The following is a 17,753-nucleotide window of genomic DNA, read 5'->3' as shown; positions in this document are numbered from 1 at the left end:
CTAGACCTTCACTACGGCCATGGCGGACTCAATGCCCCAGGTACAAATCGAGCTCCCAGGAGACGTCGAGATGGAGGAATCAACAGCCCCAGCAGCAGAAGAAGACCCTTCAGCAGAAACGACCAAGGAGGAAGAGAAGGATAAAGAGTCAGGGGACCAGGAAACACAGCCGCCAGCCGAACCCGAAGTCCACAGCCAGCAGGCGGTTTTCCTCAAGTATGCACAGCTCCGCTCCACAGCATATAGCATTTAGCTGGCCAGCACAATGGAATACCGGCTAATACCAGGCTAGCTATCTTACATCGCCCATAGTGCAATTGGTGCTGGGTAAAGACGGAGAGCAAACAATACTCACAGCGCACCAGGCTGTCCTCGAATCGAGCCCTTTCTTCGCAGAGAAACTCGCCCAGTGCGAGCAGACAGGCGAGGTCAGTGTACTCTCTCCTCGCCAACAGACCTTTTGATTAAAAAACCAGTTGCTGCGACGTGAATACCATGCTAACAGACCATGTGCAGCGGCGCATCCACCTTGAAGGCGAGTTGACAGACACAGTAGCTTGTTTCCTCCAATTTCAATATACAGGAGAATACTTTCCCCGTCTCCTCCCGTCGGGAAAAGACCTTGAACAGGACCCAGCGATCCCCAAGGTCGATGCAAGCGGCGAGCAGCTCCTTAAACATGCTCGAATCTACAGCCTGGCCGAAAAGCTCGGAAACGACAAACTCAAGCTGCTTGCTCAGAACAAGATTGGTAGCATCGAGAGTAGTGCTACGGGCGAGATCGAGTATGCGAGATACGTGTATAGCCATACCACGCCAGAGGATACTGCTATCAGAGGACCGGTTGCTCGCTTCTGGGCTAAGATGAGTGATGTGCTGCGTCATGATGCCGAGGAGCAGTTCAAGGCATTGTGTCTTGAGCACCCCCAGTTCAGTTTCGATTTGCTTAATCGGGTGTTGGACATGAAGGAGAAGAGGGCCAGGGAGCGTGATAACACCAGTAGCCCGGCATTCAAGGGCCCCGCGAGAAAGAGGTCTAGAGCTTTCTAGGCTGGTTGTACAAGTAGTTGCTTTTCTTATTGTTACTATTTGAGGTGGGCAAAGTGGCCTTTATTCCTACTATGTAATATCAATAAACAGGGCTGTGGTCGGATTTTTTTTTTTGGCAGCAAATCAACTGGGTAGATCATAAATATGTACATTCTCCTGCGTGTTCGACCACTCGGTGTCTTGAATAAACGTAATTATTTAGCACCCTCTTGGACAATGCGCTCGACTTCCTCGGGCTCCTTTGGCACCGTGGTCAGGTTCTCGAAGCCATTGGCGCGAACGACAACGTTGTCCTCGATACGCACACCTCCAACAGCCCAGTACTTGTCTAGAACTTCGGTGTTGATGTACTTGCTGGTTTCGGGGTTAGTAAGGAATGGCTCAATGATGTAACGGCAGAAGTAGACCTAGAGCAAGGGTTAGTAAATGTATGTGAAACATTTGACGGAGCAACTACTCGATTCAACACTTACACCGGGCTCAATGGTAATGACGGATCCCTCTGGAACAGTGCCTCGCAGACGCAAATACTTGAACATGCGATTCGGGTCAGCCGGGTTAGGGTTTCCTCCAACATCGTGAGTGTCCATGCCGAGATGGTGGCCTAGACCATGAGGGAAAAAGGCGGTGCTGATTCCCTTCTCGAAAATCTCATCCTCAGAGCCAGTGAGAATGCCAATCTTGAGCAGTCCCTTGATGGCAACCCGGTGGACCGCAGCATGCATGTCATCGAACAAAACATTAGGTTTGATCATGCTAAATGCGACTTTCTGCATCTCCAAGGCGATATCATAGATCTGGCGGCCCTCCGTGGTGAATTTGCCGGACAAGGGGAAAGCACGGGTGATGTCTGCGCAGTACGCCTTGTACTGGCATCCAGCATCGATAAGTACGAGCTGGTCCTTAATCCCGGTAGCCGGGTTAGTTAGGTCACCGTTGTTCTTGGTGTAGTGGAGAGTGGCAGCATTGGGGCCACATGCAAGAATTGGATGGTAAGACTGGTCGGAACAGCCATTAGACATGCAGACGTAGTTGAGAGTAGCATAGAACTCTCTCTCGTTCTTCGACTTGGTTGCGGCTTTCATCACTTCAATGTGAGCTTGGCTGGAGACCTCATTGGCACGTCGGAGAAGACCAATTTCGTACTCGTCCTTCACCACACGGCAGGACTCGATGGCAATCTTCAAAGCATCGGTATCGTTCTGCTTGAAGGATGAGAATGAAACCTCTGGACAAACCCTATCTGCAATTGTGAAGACCTTCTCGCCTCCGCACTTCGCGAGATAGTTGTTTATCTCAGTTGTGAGGAGCACGGCATCAACATCGAATTGCTTCAAGGCTTTGGCGGGTTCGAGAGGGAGGCCGGACCACATAACCGAGGCTGGGTCGACTGGTGGAATGAACAATGTAAGCTCATCTTTCTCAATGTTGTATGCAACAGAGCACTCGGCCTCAAGACAGCCGGACAGGTAGAGGAAGTTTCGGCGTTGACTATAACATCCTTCATTAGCTTATTTCGCCTAGTCGAATGTATTCCCACGGCTCACCGGAAGTGAAACGGCTCGTCGCTGTCATCGATAATATGCTCCTTTTGGCCTTCGACGAAGATGATGCCGGTAGAGCCGTGCCCCGCGGCTTTGAGCTTCTCAGCAACGCGTCTCGCGTGACTCTTGGCTGGGTATTTGTCGACGTTGATATCCATGATGGCTGAATACGGCTGATATAGGGCAAGGAAAGATTGGACGATGCGTGGACAAGATGGGCAGAAGACAGCAACGGGTGAAGTCGTTGATGGGTTATTGTCTTGCCTCGTCTTTCCCGTCTTTCTTCATTTCGGTCGTATTGATGCTGGGAGAAAACGCGGGGCTAAAGATGGCTACCGGCGGGTTCGATTACATAACAGCGGATGTTTGTTGGATATCAACGAGAGGGCGAAGTGAAGAGTTGGACGGGACGAAGGGCGTGAGACGGTGATGAGATGAGGATGATGGCAGTCGAGGGGATGCATGAGCGTCAATGTTGAGAACTGCTGTGGTTAGCTAGTTAGGCGGCGGCTGGTTTTCTAGTACGCCTCGCCGTCGTCGTCAAGGACCTCTTCAAAGTCGATGGACCATTCATCGATCTCAGCAAACTTCTTCTTCTGGAGCAGCAACTCCTCGCTCATAACAGGAGCTACTATCTCTCGCTCTGGTGATGTCCCAGCCTCCTCGTCGAGCTGGTTCTCCTTATCCCAGTCTGCATCGCCGCCCGTCGTACTGAGGCGGGAATAGGTCTTCTTCGGCGTTGAACTCTTCCTTGGTTGAGAAGATACCGTAGCAGCTTTACCGCGTCCTCTCTTGGGCTGCGATGTATTCTGAGGCTTTTCTCGTAGCTTGAATCGGGCTTGGTTCTGCTGTGATCGCTTTGTGTTCCTCTGCCGGCCTGCGGATGTGTCGTCTTGTTGCCCTCCGGTATAGTTGAGCTCATCCTCTGAACCTGAAGCTGAGAGCACATAGTCCTTACCTCCAGCACGAGAACGCTTGCTCCTCTTATTAGGTTGGCCTTTACCTCGTTGACGCCGTCGTGGAAGTAAGGCATCTTGCAGCGAGGTCGTAGACAAATGGGTAGGCTTCGAAGGCGGAGGGCTTGGTTTCTGGTTTGCAGAACTCTCTGGAGTCGAAGCAGGAGGTGTAATAGATCCTACACTACTTTCTGGCGGTGCCAGAGTGGTTGTCTGCCGCCTGCGTTGTGGTGGTGTTTCTATGGCGAAATTCATGGGGGGTAGAGAGTCCACAGATCCAACAGATGAACAATCATCGTCCTTGCCATCCTCATCTACAGCCACAGGTATCTCGGACTGAACTTCATCGAGGGCAGGTTCCTGCTCTTGAGGATCGTCGATATCCTCTGGCTCTTCTGGCGCTTCATCAGCGTGTTGTTCACCCAAAGTTTGCACAAGAGCAGGCGGCTCATCCGATATTCTCTTATCTGAGACAAGATCATGCCGTATGGGGACTTCAACAAACACCTGTGGTAATTTTGGTGTCTTCTTGGTAACTGTGGGAGTGATATCAGCCTGGTTTAGTGACTTTCTCCTCTTTGCTGGAAGCGGTGTAGACACGTCCTCAGGGTCAAAGCTGCCTAACAGGTCATCAGAGCCAAATTCGGATGATCCAAGGTCCAAGGAGTCATCCCCCACAAGTTGTAATATACTCGGCTGCCTTGGACGCGGTCGGAATGCGCTTAATATTGAGCTCTCGAAGGCAGGCGTGTGCCCCCGTGGATTCATATCCCTTCTCGCGCTACCCGGGAATCCTTGCAATCTCAACGACGTCCCCATACCAACGCCACCAGATAAAGGAGCATTTTCCTGCTGGCGGTCTCTGACGGGAGTTTGGCTACCAAATGAGTCCCGTTCCCGCTCTCTCTGCACCAACCCCAAGCTCTCATCTTGTAGTTCATCGCTTCGCCCCTCCAGGTCCGAACTATTAGTATCTTTCCTAGAGGTGACTCTAGATTTCGGCGCTGACTTTGTGCTTGTGGTACACTCTTCGGACTGTCCTCCAGAGATCTTTTGCTTGGGTCTTCCCCTCGTCGTTGCTTTGGTCGTTTGTGCAGGAGGTTGATTGCTGCGTGTGGCTCGGGCTCGTTTCGCCGCCGGACGAGGCATTTTTGTAAATTATCGTAGCTTTTATAGCTACAGTCAGTCTATCCCTGACTTCTATACAAGCTAAACGGAGGACTTCAGGGTATTCTGTTGCTTTATGAGCCGTTAAACGCGATGATTGAGGTCAAATTGTCGAAGTTGACGCGCCGCTTGTTTTGGTTTGGTCCAAAAGAGTTTAGCGCCGGAAGTGCAGATAAGCTCTTTCATATCAGCAAGAATGCATAGAACATGGAATGCATATTTACACCACGGAGAAATGTCAAGTACAGATATTAAAGGATGATACAAATTCAAGCTAGCAGGGTTATATTTTGCCCCGCTTACGTTGCCTGAGGAGGTAGAACCACCCGCTCTAAACTGCTGTCTACAACTGGTAATATCTGTGCGATATGGTTTGGGTCCCTCATCATCGCTGGGACGTCCTTGCGTGAGCCTCCGATCATCTATACACATGTTTAGTATGACATTTCTCTCGCGGCATCTATAAGAAGGGTGAATCTTACTTCTTTGACTTTATCATATCCTTCCTCCTTTGCAAGATACTCCCGCATTACCTCACCCGTGTCAAAGTCCACGAACACGCGGGTGTCTCGTAACCGGAAAAGAACATTATCTAATCGCATGAACATTCTAGTAAGCAGAAGAAGGCATGTCGGCATAACACGAATCTTGCATGATAGCATAGTGATTCCGTTATCCGCTAACTCATCCTCATAGAGCATGATCTCGTCGTAGAACAAAATTGGATCTGGTTGCTTAAGTCTCTCTATTGGGAGAGGAGTGGATGTTTGCTCAAATTCATGACCTTTAGGAGTGACTGTTCCCTTATAGTCCGTGGTATATGACCAGTCAAAAGGCTTCACCACCTCCTTTATACCCTCATGCGCTGATTCTCTATTCCAGGTATTAGTGCTAAAATAACATGCATATAAACAACTACTTCCAGATATTGCACACCTGCTTTTCTGCCACTCGCCTGAGTATGATACTTTGAGCATAGAGGCTCCTGTTTTGTCCACACGGTCCAGAGCATCAAAAGCATTGAAATTGATACCCCACCCTGATGGTATATGCTCAATTGAGACTAAGTTATCTCCAAATATCATCTCAGGAGGCGCAATCCCCAGCTTATTCGTCATCTCATCAATTGGGCCAGCTTTAAGAATTGGCAGTTTCTTGGTGGTTATCCTGAAGCCCTTCCTTGTTATCGAGCTTGGTGGTGTGGCTTCTGGCGAGGGGAAACTCGACTGTGTTCCATTCGAGGCAGCCATGGTAGCCAGTCTAATATTCCGGATGACGGTTTAATATTAATCTTGGACCTTTTAACTGCAATGACAAGAGAGACCTAGAAGGGAAAATAGGTAAACAAGAGCGACTTGTTGTATTTGTGGTCCAAGTCATTCCTACCTTTTGCTTGGTTTCAATTGGACTATATCACGTGGACATTTGGTGGAAAGCTTAGGTAAGCCGGATGTAAACGGGCCGATGGTTGCTGTGGCAACGCCGACGCCTGCGGTTGTTGTAAATAGAAAACCACGAGCAACTTGAAGGAGTTTCTACTCTTCAACAGCAGAAAACAACTCTCTTCTCTCTTGTTCCTTGCCTTCCCCCTCATATTTTGGATTGTATACTGGTTGTAACGGCTCTCGATTGCTCGGCCTATCTACACTACTGCCCTTCCTGCCCAAGATGTCTACGAAGGCCCTGGAAGCTCGCTTTGAGCGGTTGGATGTGAACGATGAAAACGAACCGCCAGCTAGCCATCATATCAAGGCAAAGGTATAGCCGGTCTCAATAACATCGCAAGGCCACAGAGAGCTAATAAGTCATAGGGAGTGCCATCAAAATGCGGCCCAGCTCCAGCTCATGGGAATCCCACCTCCAACAGGCCGAACCTCTTGAAGCTAGCGCTGCAAAACAATAACGAGTCCAAATCACATAGAAGCCCTCTAGAAGAAGAATCTTCTAATACATTGCGCATGAATGACTCGGCTGGGAACCCTAAGAAATTCCACCTCGGCATGTTCGAGATTGGCAAACCACTCGGCAAAGGAAAGTTTGGACGAGTATATCTTGCCCGTGAGAGGTCAACCGGCTTCGTATGTGCATTGAAAGTACTGCACAAGAGCGAGCTTGTCCACGGACATGTTGAGAAGCAGCTTAGACGTGAGATTGAGATCCAAAGCAACCTAAGACACCCCAACATCCTGAGATTATATGGCCATTTCCATGACAGCAAGCGAGTATTCCTGATCCTTGAATTCGCCGGTAAGGGCGAACTATACAAACACCTTCGAAAGGAAAACCGCTTCCCTGAATGGAAAGCAGCCCAGTACATTGCCCAGATGGCAGCTGCGCTGAAGTACTTGCACAAGAAGCATGTCATGCACCGTGACATCAAGCCAGAGAATATCCTTGTTGGCATCCACGGAGAGATCAAGATTAGTGATTTCGGTTGGAGTGTGCATGCCCCCAACAACCGAAGACAGACGATGTGTGGTACTCTCGACTATCTCCCTCCAGAGATGCTCAAGCCAGGCAACGGTGATAAGTGGTATGATGAGAAGGTCGACCTGTGGAGTTTGGGTGTCCTTATATATGAGTTCCTCGTTGGTGAAGCTCCCTTTGAAGACTCCCCAGTCATGACACACAGGAGGATTGTACGGGGAGAGATGACCATCCCATCTTTCGTGAGCCCAGAAGCCCGAGACCTTATCAAAAAGGTAAGTCCCCTAACTGTATGGATACGTCCAGCACCGATATAGTATCGCTAACATTTTCTTCATTAGCTTCTCGTTCTTGACCCCGCCAGCCGAATCCCGCTGGATGAAGTTCAACGACATCCATGGATCTTGAAGTACTGTGTCAAAGGCGAGAGAGTGGCGCAGAGAGAGGCTGCCGCCAGTAAGAGCAAATCGAAATAAATGAAGCAGAATTAAGGAGGGGGTATTTTCAAAGTCTATCTATTGTTACAGCGTCATTGTTTGAGCGTTCCTGTTTGCCTGTACATTTGATTTTCTTTCTTTTTTGCGTTCCCATAATATCTGGTGTTATCGGTATATTTCGTCAAATGGTCGTGTATCTCGGAAGCAGCTTTCCCATACTTCATCTACCACTCTCAAAGCTTGTTCCTTGCTTTTGCATGCCGGTCTCGCCTGTACGGACATGACGGCTCTTCGTCTCACACACTCTTGGTGGTGGTTAGCCAACTTAAATTCAAATCTTCCAAAGAACTCGTTCGCCCATCTACACTCTCCGCTCAAGGAACTGGCTCGTATCTAGTAAGATGTTAGCCATCAATTGACATTCCCGGCTCTTAGGAAGCGGCATACCTCCGCACAAGCTGCATGCCTCAAGTTGTTTGTCCAGTCGAGCTTGAACCGCAAATGGTCGTAGGCATGTACCATCTCGTGAGCCAAGGTATCCTCAAGCTGGCTTTGGCTGTTCATGGCATTCGCGCATATCTGAATTCCGTACTCTGGATCAAACCCTCCACCTTGCCGAGCTGTACATCTCCGGCAATATATATTCTTCGATGATATGTCGCCTCCAAGTTGTCTGATGTTATCTTGAAGGAATCGTATAACCGGGCCTATAAGGTAAATGAACCATATCAGTAATAGATCAAGTAAGACCGGCGACGAAGGCGTATATGGACTCATACTATAATTCAGCAGATAATCTCTCTGTGATTCGCACCGCCTGCAGTCTGACTCTTCATTGCGAAGGTCTCTCGCGAGTCTGAACTGCTCAACACCCTCGGGTGTCATCTTGCCTGTAACCCCGGCGTAGATGTTGCGGAAGTGAGTAAGGATATCGTCCCCAGGTTTGAACCCAGTGGGCTTCTGTCCCTTATCTGAGGCATCGCTGCCCGTCGTCTGTGATTCTGCCATGGTCTCCGGCTACTGCTTCTCTTCTTCTCTGAATCTTCCTTCTCTGCTTCTTTGCGACCTCCCAAAAAAGCTCCCGTTCACCTGCAGAATGATGGATTACATAATGAAACGGATTAATTATATTCCTTTGTTCTCCCTGATTGGCTGAGAGCGGAACTTTTGGCTTCGGAGTTTTTTGGCCCCGGCATTTTATTTTCTTGCCTCTTATTGGTCGGATGTTTGTCCTTTTTCGCCCTTTTTCAGCAAAGGCTGAATCAAAGGCAGGAGAGAATCTCGAAACGCCTCTCCTCATCCTGGCCTTTTTTATACTAAGCAAAGGGCATGGGAGGGCCAGCACACTAGTGTTAACGGGCCAGAGGAAGAGAACGTGTCTTAAAGTCCATAAATATCTTCTTGCTCGAAGAAAAGTTCTTGTAAAGTTTAACCCGGCTACTTTCGGCTGGTTCCTTTGGTCCCATCAGAGAAGAGGCAAACATCTGTTTTATCCTCCAAAGGTACCAACAATATTTTCATCGCGCAGAACTATTCCCGGAGTCTGAAATCACATCTCTGTTAGAAGATAGCGGATTTTTGACTGCTTGATACTCTTGCGACCTATTCAGACTACGACTGTCAGCAGCCATGGCGCAGTCTCAGAAGAGAACCCCTCCTTCGGTGATGGAGACCGTCACCGAACAGATCGGCAACACCCCTCTTGTTCGACTCAACAAGCTCCCTAAGAGCCTGGGTATAGAGGCAACAGTTTATGCGAAGCTGGAATTTTTCAATGCTGGCGGCAGTGTCAAGGACCGCATTGCCCTGCGCATGATCGAGGAGGCTGAGCGCTCAGGAAGGATAAAGCCAGGCGACACATTGATTGAACCGACCAGTGGCAACACGTATGTAACGTACCCTATTATACAGAGAACCATGCAGGATGCGCAAATGGCAGAACCTTGCCTGGCTTGCTTTTGAGTTGTGATCTAACGGTCGGTGATATTTAGGGGAATCGGATTGGCCCTTGTTGCAGCTGTCAAAGGTTTGGCCTCAATCCTTGCCCTTACAGCATGAACACCCTTGCTGATGATACATTTCCCCTTTTAGGATACAAAGCAATCATTACTTTGCCCGAGAAGATGTCCGCAGAGAAAGTTGCTGTACTTCGTGCCCTGAATGCCACCATCATCCGTACCCCTAATGAGGCTGCCTTCGACTCTCCTGAATCCCATATCGGAGTAGCCAAGCGTCTGGAGAAGGAGTTGCCTAATGCGCACATCCTGGATCAGTACGGCAACGAGAATAACCCTCTTGCACATGAGTTTGGAACCGCAGAAGAGATTTGGACTCAGACGGAGGGTAAGGTCAATGTAGTGATTGCTGGCGCTGGTACCGGTGGCACAATCACAGGTATTGCCCGTGGCCTGAAGAAGCACAATTCTTCCGTCAAGGTTATTGCAACTGACCCCCATGGATCTATTCTTGCTGTTCCTGAGCCCCTAAACCAGGAACACCTCAATGAGCCATATAAGGTTGAGGGTATTGGATATGACTTTATTCCCGATGTCCTTGACCGGGAAATTGTTGACAAGTGGTACAAGACTGGAGACAGAGAGTCATTCAAGTACGCTCGACAGCTCATTGCTGAGGAAGGCTTACTTGTTGGCGGTAGCAGTGGAAGTGCTATTGATGGTCTAGCTCAAGCAGCAAGGGATGGCCAGATTGGCAAGGATGATGTTGTTGTCGTTGTTCTGCCTGATAGCATCCGAAGCTACTTGACCAAGGTATGTCCAGTTTCTGTACCATTATACTAATGATTCTGGATACTAACCTTTTCCTTCTCCTCCATAGTTTGCTGACGATGACTGGCTCGCAGCCAACGACCTGCTGCCTGCCACTGCAGAAGTGCCACAATCACCACAACTACCTCCCCAGGGATCAACGGACCAGTTCGGTGGCGCTAAGGTTAAGGCTCTTCGTCTCAAGCCTGTCACCACTGTGTCTGCTAACTCACCCTGTTCCACTGCCATCGAGACCATGAGAGATAAGGGCTTTGATCAGCTCCCAGTCCTGGCGGCTCAAAGCCGAAAGCTAGTCGGTCTTATAACTCTCGGAAACACCCTCAGCTGGATTTCACGCGGCCGGGCTACCGGCAACACCCCCGTCTCAGATGTCATGTTTGACTTCTCTAAGATCTCCGAGATCATTACTGACCCTCGAAATCTGGCCAAATCTCCCAAGGCCACTGACGACGACATTGGCAAACGCAAAGAATTCGTCGAAATCACCATGGATACTCCCCTGAGCGTCCTCAACCGTTTCTTTGAATGGAATAGCGCTGCCGTTGTGACCGAAAAGGACGAATCTGGCCACATGAAACCACTCGCTGTCGCAACCAAGGTCGACCTTCTGACTTGGCTCCTGCAGCAGAACAAGCTAAGCTAGATATTTCTAGCTTCATCGCCTGCTAGTTTTCTTCCGACTGTTCTCGTTTCACACAATCTGGCGGTGGAGTGAGTTTGGGTCAACGTTGTCACGACATGTCTTTTTCCCCCTTCCGTTCCATAGTTCTTCAACAGGCATGCCTTACAGGTTAGATGTTTCAACGACTGCTGCATTGTTTCTGATTGGGTGTTTGTATTTAGATCTCTCTCCCTTTTTCAACATTTAAACCGTATACACGGATGGGATAATACCATAGTAATACATCGAGTGTTTTTGTTGACGGCTGCTTTATAAGTTGTAAATTCCAAATAAATCTTTCAGACGAGAAAGAGAGGTCGAAGTGGTTATAGAGCGGCAACAAGACACGCATGTTTAATGGCGGGAGTAATGCATTATGGGCACGCTGCCAATTACTATGGCGGTTGTGTACCGGGAGGATAGGTTGAGAGGAAGGTTTTGAGGAAGGTTTTGAGAGCGAGGACGAAATCTCCTCAAATGGCCTTGTTTTTAAAAATGATGTTTGGTTCAGTCAAGTTGATGCTTTTAAGGTCTTCATAATCGTTCATAGACATTGACCCATCCATTCTTCCCAGGACCGAAGGCCAGACGTGGCATCGTCTCTGTAATCCGTCGTGACGCTTCCTCCTAGGAAATCAACCTTGACACCAGATTCCTCTTCCAGAAGCTGGAAAGTAAAAGGTTGACTGCCAAAAGCATCGGCCTCATCATCACCTTCCGCATCAGGATTGATCACACCCTTACGTCTCGTCTCTCGGACTGCTTCGATTTCGGCTTCTAGCTTCTCCTTCACCATAGCCGGCGGAATAGCAGCAAATAGATCCTGCTTGTTGGCTGCTACTAAGACGGGGGTGCTGCGTGCCCGAGTGGATGCTGAGAAACGATGGAGTATTATCAGAACGTCATAGAGGTATCTTGCAATATCGGCTAGTTGGCCTGCGTCCATCAAAGTACTAGCGTCGATCATGAAAATCACGCCGCGAACTTTGGTCTTGGACTGTTTCTGCTTTGAAGGATCTAGCAACTGGGCAATAACTTCAAGGTCGCGAAGCTTCCCATGCCCCGGAGTGTCTCTGAGAGAGAAAGTCACCCGCTGTTTGGCAGCCTGTGCCAATGTCGGGTCATTGACATAACGGTATTTGTCTGAGCCTTTTCTAACAGCCGGATGAAGTGCTACCGGAAACGTAGAGGAGACCTGGGAAGTATGGGTTGGTCGAGGCTCGAGGTTTGAGGAAGTACCTTTTTCGAGCTACAAATAACCTGTTAGTGAAAAATGGCCGAGCAACGAGGGAAGAATAATACTATAGCTAACTTTAGCACAGAGAGCTGTCTTTCCTGACCCGCTAGAGCCCAGTAAAATGAACTGGTCAGACTTGCTCGTGGGAGCTGTACGGTAAAGGAAGACGTGTAAGGCCAGAGGAAGCAAGAATGCCACCAGACAAGCGGCCACAATAGCAACTGGATTCGCTGAGAGCAGGTAGGTCGCGATCTCACTCGCGGAGTTCCATTGCATCGTGGCGTTTCTATTGTCTGCTGTCCTGCGACGGTCTTCTGGAAATCACAACTTGTGCGCCTTTTTATAGAGCAGTTCGGTTCCCTTAACTAGCTGGTGTGCCACAAAAGGCTGTTAACAGTCTTTACCCGGACCACACCACCTTCTGCTGAGTATAACCAATGAGTCTATCGGCAAGGGTTTACCATGAGCAAGTAAGAGGCCGGAAGCGCGTCAGCAGTTAGAGAGGCGGCAGGGGTTCCGTTAATGTCGGTCGAAGGCCTCACACTCTGCACCTTCGGCTCTTTAAATGCTGCATCCCAAACAAACCGCCGGGCGATCTGGGCGGAAGCCATATCACGTGGATTATTACTGCTTATGTCACCTTTACATAATAGTTATATGACTAAGTCATCTTACTCATCTCTTACTCAGCCGTTCTTATCCTCTCTTATCCTGTTGCTTCGTTTTCTCCCAACACCGAAAGCCAGCAAAATAACGACCAAAGAAACCATCGTCACATCGGCCGAAACTCCTCGTATCCTCGTCGACTATAAATACTTAGCGCTCTGCTTCCCCCCTCTGGGGCGCCAGGATGATGTCCTTTCTCTCCCTCCTCACCCTTGTTGCATGGTTCAGCATCGTCTCTGCTGTCGAGTTCCAAGCTCCACAGGCGCTGGCAGTGCTTGATGCCACCTCCCCCCTTGATATCGAATGGTCGTTCCCGGAGAACGCTACCTCGTTCCTACTAGGCACTGACTACAGTATATGGCTGTGTGCAGGAGGCAACGAAGACAACACTCATGTAAGATTGGAGACAGAAGGACGTTTCGAGCGCTGTTAATTGATAGCTAAATGTGTTGTGAAGGAACGCGTGGCACAGTTATTTAAGGGGACCATCTTAAGCAACCCGGTCCAGACCACCGCTGAGGTCGACCCGAATGCTGGAAGCGAGTACCCCAATGGCTAGTAAGTGTCGATTAACTGGGTTATGTTTATGGCGGGTATGATGCTAATTGATTTCCAGCTTCCTTGAAGCTGTCCTCAATGGAATGCAAGGGTACTCATACCGCTTCACCCTCACTGGCATGACTGGCTCCTTCTCGCCCAATGTTGAGAAGGGCCTTCGATCGCTCCCTAAACCGGACGAATCAGATACTGCTCGAATCCAAGCACGTCAAGTTCCAGCTCCTGGCGCTGCAGTACCCCCAGCCCCTGGCGCAGCTAACCCTCAAGCACCCGGTGCTGCCAACCCCCCAGCTCCAGGTGCTGGTGCCCCCCCAGCGCCAGCGCCAGGAGCAGGCAATCCGGCAGCACCCGTACCACCAGGAGGCAAACCACCTGCCGGAGCACCACCTGCCGCAGCACCACCTGCCGGAGCACCCCCAGCGGGAGCACCCCCAGCGGGAGTACCTCCCCCCGCTGCTGCACCTCCAGCAGGCGTACCTCCAGCAGCAGCTCCGCCACCTGCAGCAGAACCAACTATTGTCCAAACTGTACCTTACCCGGAGCAGACTGGGCTCACAAGATACGCTCCCGTACCAAAGCAACCACCGAAGAAAATAGTTAAAAAAGCAGCCACACCTCAATTTCCCACCAGCCCATACAAAGTTGCTACCACTTTCTTACCACCACCTACTGTTAGGACTACCATTTCTGCTTCAGTTACCCTGACTGCCGAGGCCCATGAAAACACAGTGAGCTACACTCCCTGAATCACTGAACTCATGAAGCAACCACTAACTTGTGTCTTATAGCATGCTCCAGTTGACGAAGACATGGCAAGGTTCCTCAGGCGGTGGCAAGATTAAGCCACAATCTTGGTAATATGATATAAGCTCGATAATAGCAATACCCCCAATATGTACACCCTAATCATGAAAGCATAGGTTATTGGCGTTTCGAGGTAGACATGGGACAGTCCGTGGTACAGAACACTTACTAGCCCATCTGGCATTTCTCGCAACCCTCATGAATATCCTTTCTGAATACGGATATAAGGAATGGTTAAACATCCAGCCTATAGGTATACTAGCTGGCTTTAGATGCCTACGGCAACCCTCACACCTCTTATGTTCCTACTCGAGCAACCAGAGCTATCCGCCGTTGTTAATGATATGATGATGATGTTGTTGAGAATACATCTAGAACTTCACCTCTATGACAATTGTGTTCCCACCTTCTATATACAGCATTGTGCACCCAGAAAACAAAACTAGCCGGTTCTCTGTATTATTGAATCCAGCAGCACCTTTTCTCTTGCCTCCCTTTTCTTCCTTCACGTAAGTCCCAAGTCAAATCCATTTAACGAAACAGGAATAAAAAAAGAAAGAAAGAAAGAAAGAAAGAAAAAACCACAAAAATAAGAAGCAACGGAAAAATGAACAGAACCAATACAACTGTGCTGGCATGCAATAGCTACCAGACTACTGGTTGGCAGAAGCAGCAGGGATATCATTAAGGGGATTTTTGTCGTTATACGTCTCAGGAGCCGGCGAAGACAGGCTCGTTGGGGTCATGCATCGACTCGGCATTTCAAAGAAAGCCAGGTTCTCTCTGGACACAGCATACTCACTGCCAGAGTATCCCAGCACAGAATGGATCTGGGTGCTCCTCAAGCCCTTGATCCGGGAAAGCTCGGCATAGCCGTAATTGATAAGTCCTCTACCTACCTCCTTCGCTTCCTTGGGAGTACTGCAGGCCATGGGGTAGTCATCGTTTAACTCAATCTGTGATGGACGCGGCGCAACCATCACCTTGATGGCTTCCATGTATCCAAATTTGCCCTCGACTGCGATTACGCCGGATGGAAGGAGATAGCCTGTGTCTCGGATGGTGTTGTATGCCTCTTCGTCGATATAAACGCTTCCGTGAGGCTTGAGGCCATGGAGAAGCCAGAAGGACCGAGAATGTACGGGCGAGTCTGAAGGGAGGAAACAGGTGTGCAACGGTGGATCGGGCTTTGTTTCTTCCACACCCAGAGCACTATCGGATGAAGTAGCGTCATTGGACGAATGATGCTCGATAATCTCCTCGATAGTTCCGGGACGGGAACTACGGGTGATGACAGTGGTAACGCCCGCACTTGTGGCTAGTCTTGCCGCCACTATCTTTGAGCCCATACCACCGGTACCAAGTGACGATCCAGCGGAGGACACGTCGGCTTCAAGACTTGAGATATCCTGGACAATGTCGATAACCCGAGCATCGGGATTGGTCCGGGGGTTGGCGGTGTAGAGCCCATCTACATCGGTCATAAGGAAGAGGTAGTCTGCTTCGATCATCGCTGCAGTGATAGCAGAAAGCGTATCATTGTCGCCAAATTTGATTTCCTATTGGATTGAAACCTCCGGTCAGCAACCGATATCTCAACATGCAGAGATAACGAAACGGATGGGTGACTGGTTTGAACATACCGATACAGTCAGAGTATCATTCTCATTGACGATTGGGATTACACCCATGCTAAGAAGCTGAGCAAGTGTATTTTGGGCATTTACATATTGAGTCCGCTATAATAACTTGTTAGCCGATTGTCTTACCTTCTTGTCTTGGTTTGGTCAAACTTACATCAACAATATCATTCCGCGTGATAAGGATCTGGGCAATGGGCTGGCGCAAGTGGCTAAACAAGCTATCCCACGTACTCATGAGCTGGCATTGACCGACTGCTGCCAAAGCCTAAAGGGATTGTGTCAATTGGCAGGCCATTCAGCGGTAGGATGTGGAGTATACCTGAATCGAAGGGAGATGCTTTGGTCTCTCGGCAACGTCCATACGTCGCATACCAACGCCTACAGCGCCCGACGAGACGATGATAACATCATGGCCGTCTTTTCGCAGCTTCACCGCCGCTTCGACGATGAGTGTCAGGTTTGACAAGATCGGCTCGTGGGACTTTTCATCCACAATGGAGCTCGTCCCTATTGTCGACACGGTTAGTCATAACGTCAGGACATAGGGTCAGCGTCAACCTACCGAGCTTTATCACCACCTTTAACAACTTTGAACCCGCCATCTTAACTCCGTATTGTCTGGTCTAATTCAGTACGAGCTGGGAGATATCCATGGGTATGACGAAATGCGGGATAAATAGGTCTCTCTACTCAGCGAGCACAAAAAAGGGGGAGAAAAAAAAAAGAAGAAAACGTCTGACTGTGAGTGTCAAAACCCCTTCGACACCGTCTTCTGATATATCAAATCTATCCTGACTGGCCGCGCTGTTGAGGCAAAGGAGAAGCAAGAGTGAAATGTCCTTTATATAAATATCTCTTCGCCGAGTTTCCCTTTTGGGGCGGAAGATGTTCTGCCGCCACTTATGTAAGCGGGGCAAAGTCATGTGGGTCCCGAAGGCTCTTTTTTTGCTTTTTTCTTTCTTTCTATTTTTTTTTTTTTTTATTTCTATTTTTGCATGTGGAAATGAAAAACATCGACGTTCAAACTTGATGTCGACTGCAGTTGACCTGCTCGCTGGACTTACACCAAACCGTCGTCATGCGTACGCCGGGGGCCTCGGAGAAGGGACACAGAGACAGGCGTCTCACCGCACTTGCCGTGCTAGGTTTTGCCGCCACATGCTGATATCGTCACCACTCCCGGGGCCATCGCTGGAAGAAAGAAATTCCCGCTGCTGAGGCTAACAGGCTTTGGAGCCGCCCAAACCATCGACCCCATGGAGTTGCTGAGCTGAGCGGACCCTCACCGAGCAAGACGGGGGGCGGAGACCAAGGCTCCAAGGGGAGCAAAGCAGATTGCTCTGTGCCTGCAAGTGGAGTCCCGTTGTGCCAAAACACGGTACGTTTGGAAGGATATACTCGAAGGATCGTGTTTGCCCTTTGACCGCCTGAGATGGACAGACACGGGAGCAAAAGGATGGGGGGGAGGATTGCTGGATGATGCCCGTATCCAGTTTATAAGGTCTGGTATTGATGTACGTATTGGTAGAGCTGGCTGTGGGAGAGGACCGAGTATGGATAATATATATCAAACCGTTGTACACTGACGTCGATTTGCACCACTTATTTGCCGCGGCTGGTTCTGCAGATGAGATGAGGGATATACTTATGCAACAAGTACTTTATGCAGGCCAGGATCAGGGGTGAGATTAAAGCCTTCGTGGTTTGATGGCCTGACTGGTGGACTATCATTGAAGATCCCCAGGGGTATGACAACATCCAAGTAACAACGCTTGCACAAGAGAACAACATACTTAGAATACAAAAAAAAAAAAAAA

The 17,753-nt window shown here is 49.3% G+C and overlaps 11 protein-coding genes across 11 annotated transcripts; 5 read left to right on the top strand and 6 right to left on the bottom strand.

The window, feature by feature from the left end:
- Nucleotides 1-4: 4 nt before the first annotated feature.
- On the top strand, nt 5-253 carry TRV_01042 (uncharacterized protein; the record flags this gene model as incomplete). Its single annotated transcript, XM_003024757.1, has 1 exon — nt 5-253. A coding segment is annotated over one exon (249 nt), but the record flags the coding sequence as incomplete, so codon positions are not given.
- Nucleotides 254-495: 242 nt separating this feature from the next.
- On the top strand, nt 496-1,050 carry TRV_01041 (uncharacterized protein; the record flags this gene model as incomplete). Its single annotated transcript, XM_003024756.1, has 1 exon — nt 496-1,050. One exon carries the CDS (start codon nt 496-498, stop codon nt 1,048-1,050), a length of 555 nt encoding a protein of 184 aa, XP_003024802.1.
- Nucleotides 1,051-1,244: 194 nt separating this feature from the next.
- Nucleotides 1,245-2,752, bottom strand: TRV_01040 (uncharacterized protein; the record flags this gene model as incomplete). The annotated part of the gene is made up of 3 exons (XM_003024755.1): nt 1,245-1,457; nt 1,524-2,541; nt 2,598-2,752. The coding sequence occupies 3 exons, from the start codon at nt 2,750-2,752 to the stop codon at nt 1,245-1,247; spliced, it is 1,386 nt and encodes a 461-aa protein (XP_003024801.1).
- A 360-nt stretch (nt 2,753-3,112) lies between these two features.
- Nucleotides 3,113-4,699, bottom strand: TRV_01039 (uncharacterized protein; the record flags this gene model as incomplete). The annotated part of the gene is made up of 1 exon (XM_003024754.1): nt 3,113-4,699. The coding sequence occupies one exon, from the start codon at nt 4,697-4,699 to the stop codon at nt 3,113-3,115; it is 1,587 nt and encodes a 528-aa protein (XP_003024800.1).
- Nucleotides 4,700-5,016: 317 nt separating this feature from the next.
- Nucleotides 5,017-5,967, bottom strand: TRV_01038 (uncharacterized protein; the record flags this gene model as incomplete). Its single annotated transcript, XM_003024753.1, has 2 exons — nt 5,017-5,139; nt 5,200-5,967. The coding sequence occupies 2 exons, from the start codon at nt 5,965-5,967 to the stop codon at nt 5,017-5,019; spliced, it is 891 nt and encodes a 296-aa protein (XP_003024799.1).
- A 418-nt stretch (nt 5,968-6,385) lies between these two features.
- Nucleotides 6,386-7,620, top strand: TRV_01037 (serine/threonine protein kinase (Ark1), putative; the record flags this gene model as incomplete). Its single annotated transcript, XM_003024752.1, has 3 exons — nt 6,386-6,475; nt 6,529-7,419; nt 7,486-7,620. The coding sequence occupies 3 exons, from the start codon at nt 6,386-6,388 to the stop codon at nt 7,618-7,620; spliced, it is 1,116 nt and encodes a 371-aa protein (XP_003024798.1).
- Nucleotides 7,621-7,746: 126 nt separating this feature from the next.
- On the bottom strand, nt 7,747-8,589 carry TRV_01036 (uncharacterized protein; the record flags this gene model as incomplete). Its single annotated transcript, XM_003024751.1, has 2 exons — nt 7,747-7,974; nt 8,029-8,589. 2 exons carry the CDS (start codon nt 8,587-8,589, stop codon nt 7,747-7,749), a joined length of 789 nt encoding a protein of 262 aa, XP_003024797.1.
- A 621-nt stretch (nt 8,590-9,210) lies between these two features.
- TRV_01035 (uncharacterized protein) lies at nt 9,211-11,010 on the top strand (the record flags this gene model as incomplete). The annotated part of the gene is made up of 3 exons (XM_003024750.1): nt 9,211-9,467; nt 9,635-10,349; nt 10,417-11,010. The coding sequence occupies 3 exons, from the start codon at nt 9,211-9,213 to the stop codon at nt 11,008-11,010; spliced, it is 1,566 nt and encodes a 521-aa protein (XP_003024796.1).
- A 562-nt stretch (nt 11,011-11,572) lies between these two features.
- On the bottom strand, nt 11,573-12,541 carry TRV_01034 (SRP receptor beta subunit (Srp102), putative; the record flags this gene model as incomplete). The annotated part of the gene is made up of 2 exons (XM_003024749.1): nt 11,573-12,277; nt 12,341-12,541. 2 exons carry the CDS (start codon nt 12,539-12,541, stop codon nt 11,573-11,575), a joined length of 906 nt encoding a protein of 301 aa, XP_003024795.1.
- A 574-nt stretch (nt 12,542-13,115) lies between these two features.
- On the top strand, nt 13,116-14,235 carry TRV_01033 (uncharacterized protein; the record flags this gene model as incomplete). Its single annotated transcript, XM_003024748.1, has 3 exons — nt 13,116-13,325; nt 13,440-13,489; nt 13,548-14,235. 3 exons carry the CDS (start codon nt 13,116-13,118, stop codon nt 14,233-14,235), a joined length of 948 nt encoding a protein of 315 aa, XP_003024794.1.
- A 711-nt stretch (nt 14,236-14,946) lies between these two features.
- TRV_01032 (uncharacterized protein) lies at nt 14,947-16,201 on the bottom strand (the record flags this gene model as incomplete). The annotated part of the gene is made up of 3 exons (XM_003024747.1): nt 14,947-15,852; nt 15,937-16,032; nt 16,091-16,201. Coding segments are annotated over 3 exons (1,113 nt in total), but the record flags the coding sequence as incomplete, so codon positions are not given.
- Between the last annotated feature and the right edge of the window lie 1,552 nt (nt 16,202-17,753).

This window comes from Trichophyton verrucosum (genome assembly GCF_000151505.1).
Source record: "Trichophyton verrucosum HKI 0517 chromosome Unknown contig00095_1.f1.exp, whole genome shotgun sequence".
NCBI lineage: Eukaryota > Fungi > Ascomycota > Eurotiomycetes > Onygenales > Arthrodermataceae > Trichophyton > Trichophyton verrucosum.
The sequence above is the reverse complement of the archived record's forward strand: the minus strand, read 5'-3'. Positions and strand labels throughout refer to the sequence as shown.